Below are 26,847 nucleotides of genomic sequence, written 5' to 3' on the forward strand. Positions count from 1 at the left end.
GTGTGCGAGCCTCAGTAGTGGCTCCATATTTCATGACACTGCCACTGTTCTTCTTCTGCTCGTTTCTCTTACCCACTTCTGACATCGGTGTTTACATCCTATTATGAGTGCCTACTTAGAGCCCGACCCTTGTATAGAGTAAGTCGACATATTAATCATTATATATTAATCAACACATTCATTATATGAATAATATAATAATTATATGATATGATGCAATATAGGATACAATAATATATGATAATGAATAATGGATAATCACACAATAAATTAACATATACATATATAACCTTATTAAGTAGATATTTATCATCATCACTTCACAAATGAAGGAACAGAGAATGCAGCCTCTGCTTAAAATGCTTGTTCATCAAGTCCCACTTAGTAAATGATGACGTTCCACATCTGAACCCAGGTCTGTCTAAATCACAAATATGTTTTTTTCACAATCGATACTGTTTCTCTAAATGAGAAGCTAACGTCTACAGGCAAAAGTTTTAAGTAGCCCCAAAGCTATAACTTGGTGGCACCTTCCTTGCCTTTCCTTGAAACTAATAAGCTGTACCTTCTAAAACAATATCCCTTTATCAGAGAAGCTGGAAGAACGTGGCCGACACCAAGGACAAACATCTCTTTGAAACAATTTTTTTGGGGGCGCCTGGGTGGCTCAGTCAATTAAGCATCTGACTTCGGCTCAGGTCATGATCTCGCGGTCCGTGAGTTCGAGCCCCGCGTCCGGCTCTGTGCTGACAGCTCAGAGCCTGGTGCCTGCTTCCGATTCTGTGTCTCCCTCTCTCCCTGCCCCTGCACTACTCATGCTCTGTCTCTGTCTCCAAAAATAAATAAACATTTTTTTAAAGTAAGAATTTTAAATAAAATTATTCTGTTTAAAGAAAATTAAAGTTAGAACACCTTTTTTTTTTTTTTTTTTTTTTTTTTTTGGGTAAAGCAATAGAGTTTATTGAGAGAAAGTATAAAGCTCTCAAGAGTGAGAGGGGTCGCAGCTGGGTGGCCGCCGAGGATTTTTGTCCCTGACTTTTTATTGGGACCTTATCAGAAAGTTTGTGAGATTTCATGCATGGCGCCTAGACTGGGCAGGTCCAGAATACTCTTATCTTAACCTCTTTTTCCCCAAACTCTGCTGCCTTTGCCAGTTCCTCAGCCAGTTTCCCCCTCGCAGCTGCAGCCTGCCTTCCTGGAGGCCCTTACTTCTTCCTAATGTTAAACCTTTCCCCACTCATTACAATTTGGGAATCTACATAAAGTAAATATTTAATTGTTTTAATAGATACTCTTAACTGTTTTTACATTTCTTAGTTAATTTATTTATAAATACTTCTATTTCATTTGCTTCCCAGAACACCTTTAAAATTAACTAGTTTAGGGAATCTTAAAGTGAAGGGGAAGTGGTGTATTAGTCTGAATAAGTACAGCTGATATAATAGCCTGGCTTGGCTTTAAATCATGGTATTTATTTTGAAATTTTAAGAAGTGTTGAGACAGTAATATTTTTCAAGTATAAGAAAAGACATTTTAAAAAATGTTTGTCGAGAAAAACTATTGTAGAGGTTAAATGACTTCCTGGAGTTCAGCTATGGGGTACATTATAATTGGACAGAATTCAGAAACTTGGGCATTCCTCATTCGTCAATCACTGGGCCCTACAAAATTTCTTTTTAAGTTTATTTATTTATTTTGAGAGACAGAGAGAGCGTGTACAGGGGAGGGGCAGAGAGAGAGGGAGAGAGAGAACCCCAAGCAGGCTCCGGGCTGTCGGCTCAGAGCCCGACGTGGGGCTTGAACTCATGAACTGTGAGACCGTGACCTGAGCCGAATCCAAGAGTCAGATGCTTAACCAACTGAGCCACCCAGGCGCCTCTGGGTCCTACAATCTTATGTCCTAACTATGTCTTAAAAACTCTCCCACTTCAAAATCCTTGTTACTACGTTGGTTCAAGGCTCTCATCATTTCTTGTCTGGGATATTTGAATGGTCTTCTCTCGCATAAAATCTATCCTTTATTCTGCTACCGCACACAACGATGGGCACACCTGACCAGGTATCCTTCAGGCATCACCCTTCAGGATCTTCCATCGCTGAGTCAATTCAAGCTTGATCCCGTGGAGTGCAAAATCTTCCACAGGCAAGCACACCCTTCTCCAGCTCCACCTTTTACCACACCACCTTCCATTTGCTACTCTAGATGCGACTGCTTATAATTCCCTTTACAAACCGTACGTTTTCATGCCTCTACGTCTTTTCTAACGCTGTTCTCGCTCCCTCAGACGCTTTCCCGCCAAACCATTTTTGCCTGGGTATTTCCTGCTCATCTGTCAAGGTTCAGTTTATGCACCATTTCCTTCAGAAAGCCTTCCCTGATCACCCACTCCCCAACTCCAAACCAGTACATTAGTGACCTGTGTTACCGGACAACTCTATACATCTATGACAGCATTGACTTAAAAAAATTATGGTACGCTATAAAACAGATACTACTTTTCATATAGGTTAGATGTTTTTGAGCAGAGTACTTTAGTTTATATTTCATAGGTTTTGTTCTCAGAGATAAATACTATATAGTTCTGCATATGATGTTCAGTGTTACTGTCTGCAGATCTGTGACAGGAGTATATTCAGTTGTTTTGTAACCTCTTAGCTATAAATTTCCCTAAATGAATATAAATATTTACATTTACCTTCGAAATTCTCTATAATGAAGTTTTCTTTCTCCTCTTTTTCCAAAGAAATGTATCTGAAGGGTTGTGGTAATTTCAGGTTCTTTCACTGTTGGTTCCTATAAAAAATGAGACGATAATTCCAAGTAATTATAACCAAGAACAAAAATGGACCCTGTAGCCTGGAACTCTTAGGACAATATCCATAAAAGGTTCTCGTAATAGGGGTGGAAGAATGAGATGTGGTCATCCTGTTACTTTGCATCATATTATTCTGTAATTGTCTTTGCTCAAGCAGGAGAAAAACAACGAGGGTTAAAACTCTCCAAACACTCAAGATGGACTTCAGCAGTAAACAAAATCTTAGATCAGTCCAAAAAGAAAGCTTAGAATAGTGAAAAAAATTATTTCAAAATGTGATCTCTAGGCATTTTTTAATGAAGCAGGACTGAGAACTAAAGCCAGAAGGTCTTTGAGTTTTTGCTGAATATTAGAAATACTTGAAAAGCATCTGCTTTTCATAATTACAAAACTAATAGGTAAGAATTCGATTAATGAGTAAAGCAGATTCATGGATTCTTCCTCCTTCAAATCTCTAACAAAATAGACAACAACAACAAAACAAAACTGCTAAAAAGATGATCAGCTGCAACAAAACAAAAAGGGTTACAGATTTAAACCAAATATTTTGAAAAGAGGCAGCTGGAGAAAGAAACACCAGATTCAGGTGTTGTATGGTCCCCATGTCCCCTAATCCTACCTTCTAATCCTACTTCTCAGAAATAGCAGTGGCACTGAGACTATTACATTAGAAATTCATTAAAGACGTTAATTTAGTGACAGCAGAGTAGTGGGGACGGGTAAGGCCAACTCCAAAAGAAGCTCCTCTAGAGCTTGGGGAGACTTACGCAGAGGGAAGGAGGTCTCGAGGGCACAGACTCTTTCAGGGGACTATGTTACAGAGGGACCAACCCTAAGCCCACAGAGTTGAATGTACTTCGGCGGGGAGGAGTGAGCTGTGTCTCAGAGCCTTAAGGAGATCAGGAGGATCAACAGAACACAGGCTCTTCAGCAAGGGCTGCATCTGCCCAGGGGAGTCTCCTCCCCCTTGCCTCCACCCCTTTTGTGCGTGGAACAGCGCACCGAAATGCAATGCCAGCAGCGGAGAAGGACAAAGATAAATTAGTTCCAGATCAGGTGGGAAGAGTAGCAGAGAGAGTTCCATTTGTGCTCCACTGCAGCGATGAGGTCTGGGCAGGGCACGGGCAGGAACGAAAGAAACAGGAAGACAACTAAGCACAGGCACCACAGCGAGAAACAGAACAAATCGGCAAAAGACACAGAACATCCAGTCTTGCGGTCCATAACACATAATACAAGGAACAAATGCGTGTCCCCATAAGCCCCTTATTTACATTAAAGGTTTCTTGTATTTCGAGATAATGGAAGATTCACATGCAATGGTACCAAATAATGCAGAACGATCTCTTGTACCCTTTACTCAGTTTCCTCCGGTGGTGACTGATGACATCTTGCAAAACATCATCAGATAACTCGATACAGTCAACACACAGAAGAACATTTTCTTCACTACGATGACCCTTCATCTGCTCTTGTGGCCACACTGACTTCTCTCCAGCCCCGACCCTCTCTTTGACCTCTGGCAACCGCTAATCAACTTCCTTTTCTATAATTTTGTATTTCAAAATGCTACATACATGGACTCAGTGTGTAGCCTTCTGGTATTGGCATTTTCGTGCAGCCCAATTCTCTGGATATTCCCTCAGGCTGTTGCCGTATCAATCGTCTGCTCTTGTTTCTTGTAGAACAGTGTTCCGCTGTATGGATTACCAGTTTAACCATTCACCTGTTGAAGGACAGCTGGGTTGTTTCCAGCCTGGGGCTATGACAAATAAAGCTGCCCGACACCTCTGTGGACAGGTGTTAGTGTGAACATAGTTTTTATTTCTTTGGGATGGATGGCCAGGCGTGCAGTTACCATTTTATCGGAGCAGCAGTATCATTTTACGTTCCCACCAGCAGTGGATGAGTGATCCGGTTTCCCTGCATCTGGTGGTCAGTGGAATTGTCAGTTATCTCATTTTAGTCACTTGGATGTACTTAAGAGCCTCTTATGGTTTGCCTCCCTCTCCATTTTTATCTTATTTTTTTTAATGTTTATCTTGAGAGAGAGAGTACACACACATGCCCACGAGCAGGGGAGGGGCAGAGAGAGAGAGGGAGACAGAGAGTCCACCCTCAGCGAGGAGCCTGATGTGGGGCTCAGTCTCACAACCGTGACATCGTGACCCGAGCCAAAATAAAGAGTCTCAAAGTATGTACTTCTTGATCCTGTGTCACTCCCCCCAAAACACACCGTCCCCTCCCGCAACCACCAACTTGTTCTCTGTATCTATGACTCTTGGGGTTCTGTCCTGTTTTTTAGATTACATATGTAAGTGCAGTCCTGTAGTATTTGTCTCGGTCCGACTTATACTACTTAGCATGATACCCTCAAGGTCCATCCATGTTGTGGCAAATGGCAATATTTTCTTATGTCTGAACAGTACTGGGTATATAAGCCACATTTTCTTTATCCACTCATCTCTCAACGGACCCTTAAGTTGTTCCCACACTTTGGCTTTGAAAAAAGTGCTGCAATGAAACAAAAGGGGCACACACACCTTTCTGAATTAGTGTTTGTTTTCTTTGGACAGATGCTCAGCAGCGGAATTGCTGGATCATACTGTAGTTCTATTTTCAATTTTGAGGAACCTCCAAGTGGTTTTCCATAGCGGCCGCACCAATTTACAATCCCAACAATGCACGAGGTTCTCTTTTCTCCAAATCCTTGCCAACATTTTGTTATTTCTTGTCATTTTGATACTAGCCATTCTGACAGGTGTAGGTGCTATCTCATTATGTTGGTGATAAGGGATGTTGAGCATCTTTTCATGTGCCCGTTGGATATCTGTGTGTCTTCTGTACAAAAATGTCTATGCAAATCCTCTGTCCATGTTTTAACTGGATTATTTTTCCTATTGAGTTATACGAGTTCTTTCTATATATATATTCTGGACGTTAACCCTTATTCAGATATATGATTCTCAAATATCTTCTGACATTCATAGGTTGCTTCTCTGTTTGGTTGAGGGTTTCCTTTGCTGTACAGAAGCTTTTTGGTTCGATGTAGTCCCGTTTGTTTATTTTTGCTTTTGTTTCCTTTGCCTTTGGAGTCAGATAAAAAAAATTACTAGGACTGATGTCAAGGAGCTTATTGCTTATGTTTTCTTCTTGGGCATTTTATGGCTTTAGGTCTCACATGCAAGTCTTGAATCCATTTTGAGTTAATTTTTTGTATGTGGTCCAGTTTCATTATTTTGTGTGTGGTAGCTCTCCAATTTTCCCAACACTGTTTACTAAATAGACTGACTGCCTCTTCCCCATTGTATTTTCTTGCCTCCTTTGTTGAAAATTACCTGACCACATACATGTGGGTTTATTTGTGGGTTATCTCCATGTATAGTTCCATTGTCCTCTGTGTCCATTTTTGTGGCAATACTACACGGTTTTGATGATTACAGCTTTATAATCCCATTTGAAACCAGGCACAGTAACCTCTGACTTTGTTGTTCTTTCTTAACACTGTGCTTTGGCTCTTTGGGGTCTTTTGTGGTTACTTCCACGTAAGTTATGGAATTATTCCAATCCGGCAAAAAATGTCATTGGAACTTTGACAGGGATTGCAATGCATTTGTAGATTGCTTTGGGTTTACGGACATTTAACAACATTGATTTTTCTAACCCCTGACACAAAATATCTTCCCATTTATTTGTGTCATCTTCAATTTCTTTCATCAGTGTCTTGTGGTTTTCAGTGTATAGGTCTTTCACCTCCTTAGTTCAATTTATTCCTAAGTTTTTCATTCTTATTAATGCAATTGTCAGTGGGATTATTTTCTTGATTTTCCTGATATTTTGTTAGTGTATAGAAATGCAACAGATCTTTGTATATTAATTTTGTATCTTGTAACTTTATTGAATTCACTTATTAGTTCTGACAGTTGTTGTTTTTTTTTTTTTTTTTTGTAGAGTCTTTTTCCATATCATGTTGTCTGCAAATAGTGAAAGTTTTACTTTTTCCTTTCCAATTTGGATGTCACTGATTTTTTTCTTTCCTAGTTGTTCTGGCTAGGACTTCCAATACTATGTTGAATCAAAGTGGCATGAGTAGGCATCCTTATCTCGTTCCTGATCTTAGACGAGAAGCTTTTAGCTTTTCACCATTGAGGATGATGATAGTTGTGGGTCTGTCATTTACGGCCTTTGTGACGTTGGAGTACATTCCCTTTATATCCATTTTGTTGAGTTTTTCTCATAAATGGATGTTAAATTTTCTCAAATGCTTTTTTGTGCATTCACAAAAATAATATGATTTTTATCCTTCATTTTGCTGATGTGTATACCGTCTTGATCGATTTGCGGACGCTGACCATACTTGCATCCCTGGAATAAATCCCACTTGATCGTGATGTAAGATGTTTTTGATGTATTGTTATTTTGGTCTGTTAATATTTTGTTGATTTCTGCATGTATGTTCATCAGGCATATTGGCCTGTAATTTTATTTACTTTCATTTTCTTTCATTTTCCTTCCTTCCTTCCTTCCTTCCTTCCTTCCTTCCTTCCTTCCTTCCCTGTGTCCTTCTTCGGTTTTGGTATCAGGGCAATGCTGGCCTTGCAAAATGAGCTTGGGAACTTCCCTCCTTTTCAATGTTTTTGAAGAGTTTGAGAAGTATAGGCATTAAATGTTCTTTGAATGTTTGGTAGAATTCACCAATGAAGCCATCTGGTCCTGGACTTTTCTTAGGAGGTTTCTGATTACTGATTCAATCTTTTGTAATATTTGACATGTGCCTGCACTCCTAGTTCAAAGATGTTTTCCTTTCACCACTTTGAATATGCCATGCCACTCTCTTTTGGTCTGCAAAAAGTTTCTGCCAAGAAATCTCCTGATAACCTTATGGGATTTCCCTTGTATGTGACAATTTGTTTTTCTCTTTCTGCTCTTAAGATTCTCTCTTTAACTTTTGACATTTTAATTATGATGTGTCTTGGTGTGGATCTCTTTGGACTCCTCTTATTTGGAACCCTCTGAGCCTTCTGGACCTACATGTCTATTTCCTTCTCCTGGTGAGGGAAGTTTTTAGCCATTATTTCTTCAAATACTTTCCTGGTCTCTCCTCTCTCTTCTCCTGGGACCTTATAATGTAAGTGTTACTCTATTTGATGTTATCTAAGAGGTTCCTCAAGTTACCTTCATTTTTTAAAACTTCTTTCCTTTTCATTACTCTGCTTTGGTGAGTTCTACTGCAGTCTTCTAGGTCACTGATCTGTTCTGTTTCATCTAGCCTGCCACTGAACCCCTCTTGGTCCTTTCTTATACTATCTCTTTGTTGAAGCTCACACTGTGTTCATCCATTCTCCCCCTAAGTTCTTTGAGCATTTTTTCCCCTCCAAATGTTTACTCATTTTGAGAGAGAGACAGAGTGTGAGTGGGGGAAGGGCAGAGAGAGAGGGAGATACAGAATGTGAAGCAGGCTCCAGGCTCTGAGCTGTCAGCACAGAGAGCCTGATGTGGGGCTTGAACTCGTGAAACGTGAGATCATGACCTGAGCTGAAGTTGGCCACTTAACTGAGCCACCCAGGACCTGTTCTATGAGCATTTTTATGTCCACTACCTTAAATTCTTTTTTAGATTACTTTTCTCCATCTCATTAAGGTCTTTTTCTGAGGTTTTGTCATACTCTTCTGTTTGGAACATATTTCTCTGTTTCTTCATTTTGCTTGACTCTCGGTGTGTTTCTATGTATTAGGTGAAACAGCTCTCAGTCTTCAAGTAGTGCCCTGTGTAGGTGATGAAATTTCTCTTCCAACCTTGCTCTTTGCTGTCTCTTGAACCTTTGTAATTGTCTAAACCACCTGATTCGTTCTTGATATGTCCCTGGTGTTAGGGTGTGCCAAGACCTGCCTGTTCCAAGAGAGGAATCTCATTTACACCGAGTTTCAGGTTGACTGCAAGCACACTCTTAGGCAGCAGCTTTTAACGTATAAAAGTATAGGGGTGCCTCGGTGGCTCAGTCGGTTAAGTGTCCGACTTCGGCTCGGGTCATGATCTCACGGTTCGTGAGTTTAAGCCCCCCGTCGGGCTCTGTGCTGACAGCTCAGACCCTGGAGCCTGCTTCGGATTCTGTGTCTCCCTCTCTCTCTGCCCCTCCCTGACTTGTGCTCTGTCTCTCTCTCTCTCAAAAATAATTCAACATTTTAAAAAAAAGTTTTAAAATATAAAAGTATATATAGTCCTGTGGGGCTACAATCACAGTCCCTGCTGCCTCCAGACCAGGAGATTTAGAGGTGCCCCCTGGGTGACAGCTGTAAAAAACTGGGGTTCCAGATAAGTGTAAGAGCTCCTTTCTCAGAGTTGAGACCTGGAAGGCCGAGGGGGTGTGCAAGGATGGTGTGCCCCTGCTTAGGTTCTCTGGGGGCACCTCCTTAATCTATATATGCATGGGAAACCCGAAGCCTGTCCCTTAGACTGAAGCTCCAAGCTAAGTACATAGGCCTTTTTTCCAGAAGACGGGCTGTGTTTCAGTCTGCTGTCTATGCAGTGCCCTGATGGTGGTGGTCTGCCAAGAACTGTGTTAGCGTGTCTGTGGAGCTCAGGATTGTTGGCCACTTCGGCCACCAGGGCCAGGTGATTGAGTGGTGGCCCCCGTGTGGACGGCATGCACCTGCTGGCGTTAGCTAGGCAAGGTGTATGGGGTAGGGCATGCTTGCTGGCTTCAGACAAGCAGGGGAAAGTGTCTTGACTATACCCCTGTGGACTTCAGGAATGTCGTGGGAGACTTCCTTGTCTGTGCACGCATGCTGGCTTTAAGCCGGGAAAATGACAGCCCCGGCCAGTGGGGGAGCGCTGCAACTGTCTCCACTGCCCAGCTTTATCCAGGGAGTGAGAGGATGCCATGGATGTTGTGCTTGCCTGCCCCAGCTAGGGAGGGGGGCAGTGAACCCTCGTGTGCTCTCCAGCTTCCTCGAGGCAGTGGGATGGGATGGCGACCGCTTGCCCCCACCCGTCTCAGCAACGCAGGAGGAGGGTGCCGCCTCCGAGCCCACCCACTGGTGCTAGCAGGGTAGGCGGACAGTGCAAAGTTGGCTTCTGCCAGCACCTCTGTCCCCAGGGAGAGTTTCGATGGTCCCCTGCTCTCCCAACAGACGTTCTGAGATTATCAACTGGTTTCTTTTATAGCCGTGGTGCTTTCCAAACTGCTATTTTTCTGCTGGGTCGTGGGTAGAGCGAGACTGCACGTGAGTTCCTTAAAAGGGGAATCTCGGTTTCCTATAGCACTTCGGGCCCCTCGGATGTCGGCCCTTTGCATTTTTAAGCCAGATGTTCTGGGGGCTCGTCTCTCTGGGTCAGGTCCCAGGGGCAGGGGTGTCTTCAGTGGGACACCAGCCCGTCACTTTTCTGGGAGAAGCGCGGGACCGGTGAGAAGCCTCACTGTTATGCTGCAGTGTCGGGGTGGGGTTTTGGGTGAGACCCTGTCTCTGCCTCTCCCACCCATCTCATCGCGGTCTTTCTGCCTTTTGTTGTGGAGAAGCTGTTCTTCCAGTTCCAGATCTTCCTCAGAGGGAAATGACCCACGTGCACTCAAGGGTTTCGTGTCTGTGTGGGACGGGCTGAGTTCTGCATTTTCCTGCACTGCTATCTTGAGAGAAGAGCCCCACCCGTTCTAAAGTATTTCCACAGTTTGATTTTGACATCATTTGATCTCTTTGGAATTTATTTTGCTATGAGAACTGATACACACACTCAGAACTGTTTAGCCAGTCACCCCAGGAGTCAGTCACATGCAAGGATGTAGTAAATGCCCATCATGCGTCAGACATTTTGTTAGGCCTTGGGGCTCCATGGTTTCCTGTTCCTCTTGGGTAACTGGGCATTAAACAAGTTATTAAAAATAGTAATCCAACAACGGAAGTATTGGGAAGAAATTCAAGGAGCTATGAGGGCAGCTCAGGGGAGGCTTTCCTAAGAAAAATACCGTTTAAACGGAGATCTAAGGTTTGAACTGAAGTTAAGAAAATACGAAGTGGTGGTGGGGGGGGCACCTGGGTGGCTCGGTCGGTTAAGCATCCGACTTCTGCTCAGGTCACGATCTCAGCTCATGAGTTCAAGCCCCGCGGCGGGTGAGCTCGAGCCCCGCTTTGGGCTTTGCACTGACAGAGCAGAGCCCGCACAGGATTCTCTCTCTTGTCCTCTCTCTCTGCCCCTCGTTCATTGGCACCCTCTCTCGAAATAAATAAAAAAGTCACAAATAAAGAGAAGTGGGAATAAACTTTGCAAACAGGAACGACGGAGCATGGTGCTGTATGGCTGGGGTGTAGAAAGCAATAATAATAAATATAATAGCAAATACATATATATCGCTTATGTGTTAAGCACAGTTCTAAGAGATTTAAATATATTAACTAATTTAGTCCTCAAAAACACCTGAGGTAGATTACTATTATTCTCAGTTTACAATGAAGAAACTCAGTTTTATGCAAAGAGAAGTAAACTAATTTGCCCAGAGCCACACAGCTATTAACAGATGAAGCAGCATGTGAACAGTCTTCCTGGGCCTGAGTTCTTAACCACTGTGGTATATGCTACAGAGAAAATGGCACAGCTGGAGGCTGGAAGAATGGCTGGCGAGGGCAGTCACATTTTACTTGTGCTTTTAGGTCACCTATCTATAATGTGAAAAATGAACTAGAAATGACACAGGTGTGCTGTTTCAAAGAGGCACATGCACCCCAATGTTTATAGCAGTGCTTTCAACAACAGCCAAAGTATGGAAAGAGCCCAAATGCCCATCGATGGATGAATGGATGCAGATGTGGTGTGTATATATATATATACCATGGAGTATTATTCGGTGATCAAAAAGAATGAAATCTTGCCATTTGCAACAACGTGGATGGAATTAGTATTATGCTAGGCGAAATTAGTCAGAGAAAGACAAATATCGTATGACTTCACTCATATGTGGACTTTAAGATACAAAACAGATGAACATAGGGAAGGGAAGCAAAAATAATATAAAAACAGGGAGGGGGACAAAACAGAAGAGACTCTTAAATACAGAGAAGAAACTGAGGGTTGCTGGAGGGGTGGTGGGAGGGGGGATGGGCCAAATGGGGGAGGGGCATTAAGGAGGACACTTGTTGGGATGAGCACTGGGTGTGATACAAAGGGGATGAATCACTGGAATCTACTCTGGAAATCACTAGTGCCCTGCATGCTAACTTGGCTGTAAATTAAAAAATAAATTGAGTAACTGAAAAGAAGTGACCCAGGTGGATGCAGAGAGGTGAGTCAGGAGGCCGCTGCTGTAAGTCGAGTGGGAAATGAAGCTGGTCTGATGACAGTGGTGGAAACAGAAGCCAAAGGGATGGAGGGGGCAGCGACTCGTGGCAACTGGATGGGAGGGGTAAGGAGAGAGCGGGGAAGACCTCCAGGCTTCTGGGTCGCTGAAGAGTAATTTGGTAACTCGTTTTTTTCCTACTGATTCAAAATATCTACATCGTATACCCACAGCCATATGTCTTTGGGTTTGTATTCTGACCGTTCGGTTTCTCACTACACCACTTCATTATCCCTCTCATTACCTGCATTTTCCAGAATGTTCTCATTCCCTCTCATGTTTATTCTTCGAGATGAAGTTAAGGACCATTCTGCCAAGGTTTTGAACACCTCCTACCTGCATCCACTTCTTCTGTAACCACTATCGCCAAAAATCCACCCAAAACCCAAACACACCACACCCAAACCAATTTCTCAGCCATTGAGTTCTGACCCAGACGGTATGGAATTCACAGATTGATTTTGTGGGACCTGGCCACTTTACGGTGCTCACTCTTCCTAGCTAAGAATAAAGCGTCTCTTTTTATGTATTCCAATCTTCTCTTATGTTCCTGAGTTAAAATTCGTGGTTATAGTTTCTTTCATGTACGTTCTTTCAAGTATTTTCGTTTTCGTTTTTGAATTTGTCTATTTGTGCTTAGTTGACCCCCAATGTTGCATTAGTCTCGGGGAACCACAGGGCTTCAACGTCTCTGTACATTATGTCACGCCCACAAGCATGGCTGCCACTTGTCGCCATACGACCCCATCAAGAAACGACTGACTATGGGGGCGCCTGGGTGGCTCAGTCGGTGGAGCGTCCGACTTCGGTTCAGGTCATGATCTCGCGGTCCGTGAGTTTGAGCCCCGCGTCAGGCTGTGTGCTGACCGCTCAGAGCCTGGAGCCTGTTTCGGATTCTGTGTCTCCCTCTCTCTCTGCCCCTCCCCTGTTCATGCTCTGTCTCTCTCTGTCTCAAAAATAAATAAACGTTAAAAAAAAAAAAATTAAAAAAAAAAAAAAAGACACGACTGACTACGTTCCCCATGCTACATATTTTACTCCCTAGACCTTTAAAGTCTTAACCTTTACTTTTCATATACCTTAACAACTAGTTATTAAACATTCAGTGCCATTAATATAAGCCACATCAAAACACATTCTACTTCATGCTTCTGGTATAGAGTATGGTATTTATTTTAAAGGGTAAAATTTTAGGGGCGCCTGAGTGGCTAAGTGGGTTAAGCGTCCGACTTCGGCTCAGGTCATGATCTCACGGTTCATGGGTTTGAGCCCCGTGTCGGGCTCTGTGCAGACAGCTCGGAGCCTGGAGCCTGCTTTGGCTTCTGAGTCTCCTTCTCTCTCTCTCTCTGCCCCTCCCCTGCTCTCACTCTCTCTCCTAAAAATAATAAATAAACTTAAAAAAAAAATAAAGGGTAACATTTTATACCATATTAACTATGTTGATTTACCTACAATATTTGCTTTTGGAACTTAGTAACCATGTTTATTATAAGCCAGTGTAAATCTACTGGCCACTTAAAACACGATAACTGTCTTCTGACTTCCTACAGGGTAGAGTGAGGTCCTCTCCCTAAAAACTAGAGAGCTGGACAAAGTGGTCAAGACACAACTATTCAGTGCTGTGGAATTCAACCAAAGGCATATAACGAAGTGAGAAGTGTTTTTCTTTTTCTTTTTTAATGTTTATTTTTGAGAGACAGAGTGCGAGCGGGGGAGGGGCAGAGAGCGAGAGGGGAGACAGAATCCGAAGCAGGTTCCAGGCTCTGAGCCGTCTGCACGGAGCCTGACGCAGGGCTCGAACTCATGGACCGTGAGATCATGTCCTGAGGCAAAGTCAGAGTCTTAACCGACCGAGCCACCCAGGCGCCCCGAGTCGTGTTCTTCAAACGAACCACTAAACTTTGGGCAGCACACAGCCTGCGGCCTTTCTGCCTTTCCAGCTGTACCCTGGGGCAGTTCTACCAGAGAGCCGCAGGCCCTCCGAAACCATCTCCCTGCTGCTGACGGAGGGGACTCATTTGGGGATCGTTGTGACTCCTTCAACTGAGACCGCAAGCCTCCTTGAAGCGGGCAGATAGATGGCCAAGTGCCCAAAAGACTGCTTTCGGGGGCGAGCCCACCACGAGGGCTCGCCGAGCTCTCCCTGTGCTCCGGGTTGTGCGAATTACACGGCGAGAGCACAGCGGCTCCAGCTCACCGCCCGTCCTTGGCTCGAAGAGCTGGCACAGGTCAGAAGAGCCTCGAGAGGGAATGCACGCCCAGCCTTACGCAGACCCATCAGCGGGGGAAGAGAGGACACACCTTAACGGCTCCAGTGTCTCAGCATGACCTCTGGCTGGACACTAAGCCGTGCAGACACTGGAGGGACTCCTAGGAAGCCAGGCTAAACAAAAAATCCAATAGATTTCCTGCTTAATTGCAATAACGTTTCCCTTGAGGGAAAAGAATTTCGCACAATAAAAAAGTCATGTCACTAGGGATGCCCTTAAGAAACAAACTTCAGATGAATGAAAAAAACGAAATGTAAAAAAACAAAAGCATAACTAAACCAGAGGATAACACAGGTTAGTATTTCTAACCGATTTCGACGGAGGAAAGACATTTTAAAAAATGAAAGTAACTAGATAATAAAATGAAAGTAACCAGATAATAAAATTAAAAGACCAACAAATATGACCACATAAAAATAAAAAGACTTATAACCAAAACACCGTAAACAAAACCAAATCTGACAAAAATTTCATTAATTTTAAGACACTAGGTTATTAATATTCTTAAACATAAATACTCTTTAAAAAACGTAAAGAAATTCCCAAAGAACAAAAACAGAAACTTTATAAAATGTCTTGAAAAAAGAACAGCTGAGATACCTTTTCCCCCATCAAACGGCACTGCTTAACCAAAACAAAACAGATACCAACCCCAGAGAGACTGCTGACAGGGGGACATGCCTACTCAACGGCGGTGGGACTGTAAATTTCATAACCCTTCCAGAGGCAGTTTGGCTACGGGAATCAAAAGTCTTAAAAGTGTCCATGCCTCTGACCCAACAATCTCACCTTTAGAACTCTCCTAAATTTACATGTTTAGCTACTTACTGCGGGCATGTTTCTAATAGCAAATATTTAAAAGCAATCTTAACAATCAATAATAAAAATGTTACATTCATATGATTGAATATTTGCTCATTCATTTACAAATATTTGCCGAGCAGGTAGATCATGCCTGGTGCTTTCCCAGGCTATGCAGATACAACTAGATACAATTTATGTAGTAAAGAATTAACTGTACCCAGGTAGAGGTCTGGCCTTTGTCCTGGGCTGCTGGGAGGTGATCTCCACGTGAAGGGTCTTATTTACTTGGGGGCTTGGGGCCATCCCAGACTAACCATGAGATTTAGCATGGTGGCCTGGCTCACAGGCTCTCAGCCTGACCTCCAGAATGGCTAGGAACAGACGTTAACCACGTGGGGAGCCAACCAGGTTTATATGGCTGACCCCCAGAAAATCTCTGGAGTAGTGGGCACTATTCCGGGCGTACAGTTATACGTCTTTGCTGGGAAAGTTGACACCGTCCGTGACTCTACCAGGAGAGGTCAAATGGAACCTCTGCTTGTGGGACTTTCCGGACCTCTGCCTCATGCGTCTCTTCCTCTGGTTGATTTTAATCTGTATCTGCTCACTGTAAGAAAATGTAACCACGAACCTAACAACTTTCAGTGAGCTCTGGGAGTCCTTCCAGTGAATTATGGAACCTGAGGGTGGTCTTGTGGACTGCTCCCTAACTTCAAACAACTGTAAAGAGAGGAATGATGCTTATAGTTCAGAGAAGGACACAGACAATTAGGCAATTATCCTAACATGTGACAGGTGTTATGATGGCGGACATACAGGGTAAGATGGGAATGCACAGGACACAGACATCTAGGAAAAGGGAATTCCATTCAAGGACTTGGATATGGAAAAAGGAAGTCCAGCACAGGATTGCTCAAAGGGATGACATCTAAGAAAGAATTGTGATTTTAATAATTTGAAAAATTTGAAGACATGCTCTAAAAAATGAAATGACTTGAAAATTTAAGAAAATCTCGTGGTAAATATGCTGCAGGACTAGAGCTGATTGAAAGATTATCCATAGAAAATTTACTGATACACATTAGTGGTGGGAATGAAAAATGGTTCATTTTCTACAGAAGATACTTGCCACTACTTGTCAAAGTTTTTCGACAACCTTAGAAATGCTCAACCTTTTGACCCAGCAATCACGTTTCTGGGAAGCTATCCTTCGGATACATTCCCATATATAAAAAATGTTATAATTACAGGATTATTAATTGCAGCATTATTTGCAACGTCAGAAGACTGGACATATATTAAATGTCTTTAAAGAGGGGAATGATTACACAAGCTGCTTATATCCACATGACAACGCACTATGGAGCTGTGAAAAAGGAGATGTTGAGAGGTATTGAGGAAAAACGGGAAAGTGTGGCACAATGCAGTGCTACTCCTTGTGGGGAAATTGGAAACAAAGGACATACAGATGTATTCAGTTGCTTCTTTACAGACACCCTTATACGCACACGAAGTATCTCTGAGCGCACATACGGGCACTGGAAGCACTCAGTGCTCAGGGACAGCTGGCTGGCTGCTCTCTGCACAGCCCCTTGTGGGCCTTTTGAAGTCCGGGCCATGGGAATGCAGCGCATTGCTTCAAGGTGTTTGGACAAATAAAGTTACTGATAAATCTCCCAACTCTGTCGGGATGTTGATGTAACAAATAGAGAAGCTACTGTAAACATCATCTGTCTGGAAATATGAGTTTATCTGCACATACCTGGCAGTCCGTTTCATTAGCTGTTGTCTTCAAATCATCTTGTTTACTTATGATCTTCTGCAGCTGAAAAGACGGCAAACACGAATTCAGATGTGTATCTACTGGACTTTTCAAAACAGTCTAAGAAAAAGATACTCAGTTTTCCTTTTAAAACATATACGAGTCGTTAAACATTAACTTAAACTCCTTCTGCATTATAGCTAACAGTGTTAGTTATTTTTTCTTAAATCAGGTAGGAATCGAAGGAAAAACTGATATGCAAGTATCAATGTTACCACTTTTATAATTTGAATCATTTTTTCCTCCTAAGAAAGCTAGTTTACTTAATACATACATATTCTAAAGATATCACTCTATAAGAATTTCATAATTATCCTCATTCTTCAACAGAATTTTCATTCATAATTAATTTTTGTATCATTGATAATTCATGGCCACATTTTCAAGTATGTAGCTCTTAAAAAGCCACTTGTATCATACAAATGGTCTTCTTCCCCATATGCACTCATAAAGCATCAAAATAATTTAAAAACCTACATTTCTGTCATTAATAAAATTGTCAATAGTACCTTGAGACTGAGTACATTTAGAAACCTACCTTTCAGAGTCATTTGTACCAATCCTCAAAAGGAAAGCAAATTAAAAAAAAAAAAGGTTTAAAACAAAAATTAAATGCAGACAAAATCTGAAACTATGGATTTGAACGGATTAGGAGACAAACCTTCACTCATTTTTTTTCCTAGGCTACTTCTTTGTTAATAATCTGAAAATTGGTAAATTCCAAATTAATCATCTCAAGTTCGGCTGCCTCTAAGATGTTTGTTTTAGGTAAACAGTTTATCTCTAAGTCCCTCAAACTTTTCCACATCTCCTCCCTCAAACTTATCTTAGAGAAAAAGTGTTGAAAAGTCTTCCATTTGTTTTACCCTTATTTTTCAAGTTGACAATCAAATAGTACAATGCCAACTTCAATATCTTTCTCCCTTTGCTTACTGCACTACCTTAAAAAACTTTTATGATGGAAAATTTCAAACACAGCAAAGAGAACTCTGTAATAAACCGCACATTATTCACCTTCAACAATTATCAGGATTCTGCCCATTCCCCATTCCTTTTCAATTGTTATTTATATCTCTTGAGGAAAAATTTATATACATTGAATGTACAAATTATGGCCATACAATTTTGACAAGTGGATATACCTGAGTAACCTATCCTACCCTGGTATAGAACATTTCTATTTTCTCAGAAAGTTCTTTGTGTCTCTTCTCAGTCAATCCTTTCTCTCTTCATCCCCACAGAGGAATATTAGACTTCTGATTGTTTTCCTCCATCTAAATGAGTTTCACTTATTTTAGAAATTCAAATAAATGATATCAAATAAATGATAGTATGTATTCTTTTGTGCTATCAACCTTCTCTCTGCATAACGGTTTTGAGATTCATTTACGTTTGAACAGAAGTAGTCTGTTTTTACTGTTGAGTTGTGTCCCATTGTCTGAATAGATCACTACTTGTCCATTCACTTGTTGGCAGATGTTTGCATTGTCTCTAGTGTTTGACTACTCTGAATCAAGCTCCCATAAATTTTCTTTCCCCACCACCCCCGGCCTTACTGAAGTATACTTAATATACAAAAAATTGCATGCATTGATGTATATACTTCTTGATGAGTTTGGACACATGCATGCATCTGAGATACATCACCACAATCGAGGTAATAAACATACCCATCACTTCCAAGAGATTCGTGTCTCTGTTTCTTTTTCCCTTGGTCTAAGAACACTTAGCATGTGATGTACCTTCTTTTTTTTTAAACTTTTTTTCATGTTTATTTTTTTTATTAAAAAACTTTTGTTAACGTTTATTTATTATTGAGAGACAGAGCATGAGCAGGGGAGGGGCAGAGAGAGAGGGAGACAGAGAATCTGAAGCAGGCTCCAGGCTCCGAGCTGTCAGCACAGAGCCTGACGCGGGGCTCGAACTCACAAACTGAGATCATGACCTGAGCCGAAGTCGGATGCTCAACCGACTGAGCCACCCAGGTGCCCCTTCATGTTTATTTTTGAGAGAGAGAGAGAGAGAGAGAGAGAGAGACAGAATCTGAAGCAGGCTCCAGGCTCTGAGCTATCTGCACAGAGCCCGATGCGGGGCTCGAACCCACAAACCGTGAGACCATGACATAAGCGGAAGGTGATGCTTAACCGACTGAGCCACCCAGGTGCCCTTCTTAAGTTTTTAAATGTACAACACCACAGTCTTAACTATATGCACTATGTTTGTACGGCAGATCTCTGCCATACACTTCCTTGCATAATTCTTATTTTATGTATGTAAATGTATGTTTTAGTATTTCTCTTGGATGAATTCCTAGGAGGGGAACAGTTAATTCGTTCTGAACTCTAAGTTATTAAGTGGTAAGAGTTCTTTATATATTCTGAATGAGTCCTTTGTCAGATATATGTTTGGAAAATATTTTCTCCCATCCTACAGTTCGCCTATTCATTTTCTTTCTTTTTTTTTTCCAAAAAAAATTTTTTAACATTTATTTATTTTTGAGAGAGACAGAGACAGAGTGTGAGCTGGGAAGAGACAGAGAGAGGGGGGAGGTGTCTCCAAGCTATGCCAACATATGGTGTGAGCAGGGGTCATAACTATTTTTTTCATATACATATCCAATTGTTCTAGTGTCATTTATTGAAAAGACCTTTTCTTTTTCTATGAACTGGGTTGGTGACTTTATTGAGAATTAAGTGACCATCTAAGTGTCGGTTCTTTATTATCCTCCATTGATCTACTTGCCCATCCTTAAGTCAATATCACACTGTAACCATTATTGTAGCTTTGCAATTAAGTCTTAAGTCAGGGAGTGTGAGTTATCCAGATTTGTTCTTATTTTTCAAAACTGATTGCAGTGTTTTAGGTTCTCTGCCTTTACATATCCGCTTTAACATCAGCTTATACTTTCTACCAAAAAAAAAAAAAAAAAAAAAAAAAAAAAAGCCTGCTGGGATTTCACTTGGGAAAGTTAAATCTTTAGACCAATTTGGGAAGAACTGACATCTTAACAGTACTGAATCTTCTAACCATTTCCATGGTATATTCCTCCATTTATTTAAGTCTCTTTGAATTTCTGTTGGCAATGTCTGAAGTTTTTGGTGAATGGTTTTTGTTAAATTTGTTTCTACTTAATGTTATTTGATATCATGCAAAGGAGAACTGATTTTCATTTCATTTTCCAACTATGCTACTAGTATATGGAAATACAATTGATTTCTCCATATTGATCTTCCTAAATTTGCTTTTAGTTATAATAGGCTTTCCTTTTCTTGTTGATCACTTAGAGTTATCTACACACAATCATGTTATCTGTGAGTAGAGTCAAATTTACTTCTTCCTTTCCAATCTTCTATCCCTTTTCCCCCAACCTGTATCGCTATTATCATTAGAATCACCAGTAAAATGTTGAATAGAAGAGATATGAAAATACATCCTTGCCTTCTTTCTGATCATAAAGGGACAACATTCCATATTTAGTCTTTTTAAAAAAATCTTTATTTATTTTTGAGAGAAGAAAGAGAGACAGAGCATGAGCGGGGCAGGAGCAGAGGGAGAGAGGGAGACACAGAATGTGAAGCAGGCTCCAGGCTCCGAGCTGTCAGCACAGAGCCCGACGCGGGGCTCGAACTCACAGACTGAGAGATCATGACCTGAGCTGAAGTCGGACGCTTAACTGAGCCCCCCAGGCGCCCCTGTATTTAATCTTGTATCATGATGTCACCTTTAAGCCTTTTGTAAACGCCCTCTATCAGACTGAAAAAGTTTTCTTCTGTTTCTACTTTGCTGAGTTTTGTCATGAACGTGCTTATTCTATTGAATGCTTTATATGCATATAGTGATAGGGTCATGTTGATCTCTACTGTCAATCTGATGGATTGAACTGAGTTGATTTTTAATCATTAAACAAATTTCTATTCTCTGCATAAATATCACTTGATTTTCGTGAATTTTTTATATAGTATACAATGTGTCTTGCTCTAAGTATTTTGTATCTTTGTTTATGATGAAATTTGGTCTATAATTTACTTTTCTTGTTAGATCTTTGCCAAATTTTAGTTATCAGGGATATGCCAGTTATGAGAGGGAATTATTCCATTTTCTTGTATTTTCTGCAAGACTTTGTGAAAATCTGGCACTTCTTCCTCCTTAAATGCTTGATAGATTTCACCAGTAAAACCATCTGGGCCTGAACATTTCTTTGTGGGAAAGTTTTTGATAAATTAAATTCATTTGTAAAGGGCTATTCAGATTTCTATCTCTTTTAGTTTTGGTAAGTTTTTTTTTTTTTTTTAAGGCATTTGTCCAGTTCATCTGAGTTATCAAATTTACAGTCACATGTGAATAAGCTGTTCACAATATTCCATTTTAATCCTCTGATATTTGCAGAATCTGTGGTGTTATCTCCTTTTCGTTTCTAACATTGGTAATTTGGACCCTCTTCAAGTTCTAAAATTAGATCCAGTACTGAAAATTATTCAAAATTTATCATACAGGTAACAATTTAAAAGTAAAAACAGATGTTACCCATAAGGATTATACTTTTTTGTACAAAACTTAAAATACTTCTTTTATTATGACATTTAATATAGCTGTTATAATCTTCACACAGTCATTAAATAGTTACAAACAAAACAAAGCAAATAGGATTAGTTCACTGAAATGAGAATTTTTTAGGAGGCGTATTACAATATTGGCTTGTTCCAATATGGTGGGGAATTTAGAACAATAAGGGTCTGTCCTAAAGCATAAAGCATAAAGATAAAGCTTGCCATATGAAGAGACAGTGAGTACTGGCGAGGACGCGGAGGAGAGGAACCCTCGTGCACTGTTGGTAAATTGGTAAAACAGTATGGAGGTGTCTCAAAAACTTCAAAACAGAAACACCACCTAATCCAGTAATTCCACCACTGGGTATTCATTCAAAGAGAACAAAAACACTACTTTGAAAAGATCTGTACCCCCCTATGTTTAGTGCGGCATTCTTTATAATAGCCAAGATACAGAAGCAACCCAAGTGTCCATCCGCAGATGAACTGATAAAGATGTGGGATAAACATACGATGGAATAATATTTAGGCATTAAAAAGGCCAAGATCTTGCTATCTGTGACAACATGGATGGACCCAGAGGATATTAAGCTAAGTGAAGTAAGTCAGAGGAAGACAAACACCGTATGATCTCACTTATATTGGAACTTAAAAAACAAAACAAATGAATAGACGAGCCAGCAGAATCAGATCTATAAATACACAGAACAGATTGATGGTTGCCAGAGGGGAGGGCAATGGGGGGATGGCAACTGGGCGAAAGGGAGCAGGAGGTACAGGCTGCTAGTTATGGAAAGAATGAGTCATGAAAATAAAAGCAAAGGGAATACAGTTAATGGCACTGTGATAGCACGGCATGATGACAGGTGGTTAACTACACTCAGGGTGAGTGACCACAGCGTAACACAGCGTTACTGAAGCACTATGCTGTCCACCTGGAACTAATGTAGCATGTGTGTCAGCTACGGTCAAAAAAATGTAAAATAAAATAATAAAAAAAGAAACCCTCGTCGTGTTAGTGTCGCATCTACAACATTTCAGTCTGTACTCAGGGAGGGGCTTATGCCAGGTCTTACTGTAGTCTGAAGACTATACTGCTGTATATTTAGTTCTACAGTAAAAGCTCCATTTGAAAGAGCAGGAACACAGAGGTTGGGGTGCCAAACCTGTGTAGCCGAAAATCTGCGCATAACTTTTGAGTCCCCCAAAACTTACTAATAGCCTATTGTTGACTGAGAGCATTACTGATAACATAAACATATTTTGTATGTTGTGTGCATTATATACTGTATTCTTACAATAAAGTAAGCTAAAGATATTCTTAAATATTTCTTAAATATTAAGAAAATCACAAGGAAGAGAAAATACATTTACAGTGCTGTAAAAGAAACCTGCGTGTAGGTGGACCTGTGTAGCTCAGACCCACGCTGTTCAAAGGTCAGCTGTATTCTCTTCTGCCAAAAGGACTCTCTGGTTTCCTGAGATACTTCCTCAAATGGCTGTACACGACACAGATTCATGCTAGCAATATGCTAAGTGCCTATCATGCAATCAAAGTGCTGTTCTAAGTGTTGAGAATATAGCAGTTAAGGACAGATCATATCCTTGCTGTCACGAAACTTACATTCTAACGGACTAGAGATAACAGTGAACAAATCAGTAAGAGAGTTTCAAATAATGTCAAGTGTAGGACTAGAGTAAGATAAAACAAAAGTGGGGTAGCAGGACTCTGAGACTGCTGGGTTACTGCTAGGTTTATTCCGGGTGGTTCTTTGTGAGCACCTGACATTTGGGCTGAGATCTGCCGGATAAAAGCTACCAAAGGAATGGGGATAGGACATTCTGGGCAGAGGGAAAAAGACAGTTTGTGGCAGAAATCAGGGTGCTTTGAGAGAAACAAAGAAAGTAAAGTGGTCAGAATACATGAGCACATTCACCAAATACAAATTCTAGGATTACTGAAGCACTGCCAAGCTATTTAAATTTACATTGATCCGGATTTTCAATTACAGGCCGAAAATGAAGAAATGTATATAGGGTTGATTTAACTTATTTTTGCTTTCACAATCGCGAGAGTTTAAATTCTGAAACAAGAACATTAACTGAAAATCAAGAAGAATAAATTCTACTGAAGGCTTTTACATGTACTTAATAGTAACTCCAGCAGGTATATTCAGCATGATAAAGTTATAACACTACTATATGAAGAGCAAAAGCCTTTTTGCCAGTATGGAATCAATGTGAAATGAAAGGACCACCTAAGGAGAAATTCACACTGGTAAACAGACTTGTCATTAGGCTATTGTTTAAAGAAATTGCTCTAAAGCCCTGGCACTTGGCCCAAATAAGCAGATGTGCTATCTATCAAGGTAAAGATTAAATGCATTAACTACTGCCAGCTTTGATCATTGCTGGTATTGTTTATTATTATCTGACAGAAACAGCTTATTCAGAGAGTTGCTATTTTACTTGTTTTTGGGATAGAGAATTAAGCAACAACTTCACAGTTTCTAGGTCTGGATATTAACGAAACGTGAATATACTGCATAACCCAAAAGGAACAAATGGAGGAAACGCATGTTTTAGGACATTTTTAAGAGGCTTTATATTAACATATTTCCTGTTATTTTTGTATTTGCTGTCCATATTACTTTGTTACATCTAGGTTTTGGGGATTAAAGTAATTTTCATCACTTACTCTCATTATGCACTAGAACTTATGGTAGGAACAGCAATAAGTAAAATTTACTGGAGAAACATTCAGATAATTTATAAAACAAAACAAATATCCCATACCCTTTAAATATGTTCTGATCTGAGAACTGTTAGGTTTGTCGAATAAAACTTCAAATATAAAATGTTACATGCTTAAGCTTCCTAATAGAATGACCATGGAAATGAAATAATTATTCAAATAATTAGTGTAAATGTCCTTTTACTCTCTGCTGTAATTTTTAAAATTGAGGTATAATTATGATCTTATTCATATGTGGAATTTAAGAAGCAAAACAAATGAACAAAGAAAAAAAAACAAAAAAACAAAGAAGAGAGACAAAGCAAGAAACAGTCTCTTAACTATAAAGAACAACCTGATGGTTACCAGAGAGGGGTGGATGGGAGGATGGGTGAAATGGGTGATGGGGCTCAAGGAGTGCACTTGCGATGGAAAGAAAATAAAATAAATTGAGGTATAACTGACACAGCACTTATTAGTTTCAGGTACACAACATAATGACCTGATATTTGTATATACTGTGAGATGATCACCACGATAAATCTTGTTTTCCTCTGTTATCCTACAGAGTTACATAATATGCAATACAATGTTACTGACTACAGTCACTATGCTGTATACCATATCCCCATGACTTGCTTATTTTATGACTGAAAATTTGTACGTCTTGATCCCCTTCTCCCGTTTCACTCACCTCTCCAACCACTCTCCTCTGGCAACCACCAATCTGTTCTCTCTGTCTAGGAGTCTTGTTTTGTTTGTTCATTTGTTTTGTTTTCTAGATTCCACGTACAAGTAAAACCATATGGTGTCTGTTTTTCTCTTAGTTCGCGAAGCATGAACATATCCTAAAGGTCCATCCATGTTGGCACAAAAGGCAAGACGGCCTTCTTTTTCACGGCTGGGTAATACTGCATCACACACACGTACTACTTCTTCAGCCATTCATCCACTGATGAACATGTTGGTTGTGTCCATAGCTTGACTATAGTGAACAATGCTGAGACAAAGAGAAGTCCGAACTAGCGTTTTCATTTTCTTGGGGTAAGTACCTACAAGTAGAACTGCCGAATCATGTAATAGTTCTGATTTTAGTTTTTGGAGAATCTTCCATACTGTTTTCCTCAGCGGCTGCACCGATTTACATCTGCACCGATGAGGCACAAGTGTTCCCTTTCTCTATATCCTTGCCAGCACTCCCACTTCCTGCCTTTCTGACGACAGCCATTCTGACAGGTGTGAGGTGATACCTCCTTGTGGTTTTGATGTGTGCTTCCCTGATAATTAGTGATGTTGAGCATCTTATCATGTGTCTGTTGGCCATCTGCATGTCTTATTTGGAAAAATGCTTATTCAGATTCTCCGCTCAATTCCTAAAACAGATTGTTTGCTTTTGCTTTTGTGTGTGTGTTGAACTGAATGAGTTCTTTACACGTTTTGGATATTAACCTCTTATCAGAATATGATTTGCAAATATTTTCTCCGAGTCAACAGACTGCCTTTTTGTTGTGTTGATGGTTTCCTGTGTTGTGCACGAAGCCTTTTAGTTTGCTGTAGTTCATTTGTTTATTTATACCTTGTTGCCATTCCCTTTGCAGTCTGATTTTATATATATATATATATACATATATACATATATATATATATATACATATATACATATATATATATATATATGTATATATATATATGTTTTGCTAAGAGCAATGTCAAGGAGCTAAATGCCTATGTTTTCTTCTAGAAGTTTTATACTTTCTGGTCTTATATTCAAATCTTTAATGCATTTTGAGTCAATTTTGTGTATGGTGGAAGACAGTGGTATAGTTAGTTTCATTCTTTTGCATGTAGCTGTCCGGTTTTCCCAGTACCATTTACTGAAGAGACTGTCTTTTCCTGATGATATATTCTTGCCTCCTTTGTCAGGATTTAATTGACCATATATGCATGGCTTTATACCTGGGCTCTTTCTTCTGTCTCACTGATCTATGCGTCTGCTTTTATGCCAATATCATAGTGTAGATTTGCAATGGTTTGGAATCAGGCAGCATGATAATTCCAGCTTTGATTTTCTTATGCAAGGTTGCTTTGGCTATTAGAAATCTTCTGTGGTTCCAAATAGATTTTAGGACTGTTCTATTTTTATGAAAAATGTCATTGGAATTTTGGTAGGGATTGCATTCAATTTATAGACTGCTTTGGGTAATAGGGACATTTTAGCAATATTAATTCTTCCAATTCATGAGCATGGAATATCTTTCCATTTATTTGTGTCTTCTTTGATTTCTTTCACTAATGTATTGTGGTTTTCAGATTACAGGTCTTTCACCTCCTTGGTTAAATTTATTACCAGGTATTTTATTCTTTTTCATACAATTTTAAATGGAACTTTTTCCTAATTTTTCTGAGAGTTCATTGTTAGTGTACAAAGACATCAACAGGTTCCTGCACGCTGACTTTCTATCCTCACCCTGCCTGAATCTGTTTCTGGCCAACAGAGTCTTCAATATCTTTCTATACGTACAGTAGTGT

At 40.4% G+C, this 26,847-nt stretch overlaps 1 protein-coding gene across 6 annotated transcripts in view; it reads right to left on the minus strand.

Annotated features, from left to right (window-relative positions):
- The window catches only part of MICU2 (mitochondrial calcium uptake 2), a 143,012-nt gene that overhangs the window by 17,112 nt on the left and 99,053 nt on the right, over positions 1-26,847 (minus strand). For all 6 annotated transcript variants that reach the window (XM_042979633.1, XM_042979762.1, XM_042979671.1 and 3 more), the window contains exons 7-8: positions 16,978-17,040; positions 2,697-2,794 (exon numbers count right to left, since the gene is read on the minus strand). In XM_042979633.1, the coding sequence (XP_042835567.1) occupies positions 2,697-2,794; positions 16,978-17,040 (161 nt within the window). The remainder of the gene's footprint in view (positions 1-2,696; positions 2,795-16,977; positions 17,041-26,847) is intronic.

The sequence above is a fragment of the Panthera tigris genome, chromosome A1, assembly GCF_018350195.1.
Source record: "Panthera tigris isolate Pti1 chromosome A1, P.tigris_Pti1_mat1.1, whole genome shotgun sequence".
Taxonomy (NCBI): Eukaryota; Metazoa; Chordata; class Mammalia; order Carnivora; family Felidae; genus Panthera; species Panthera tigris.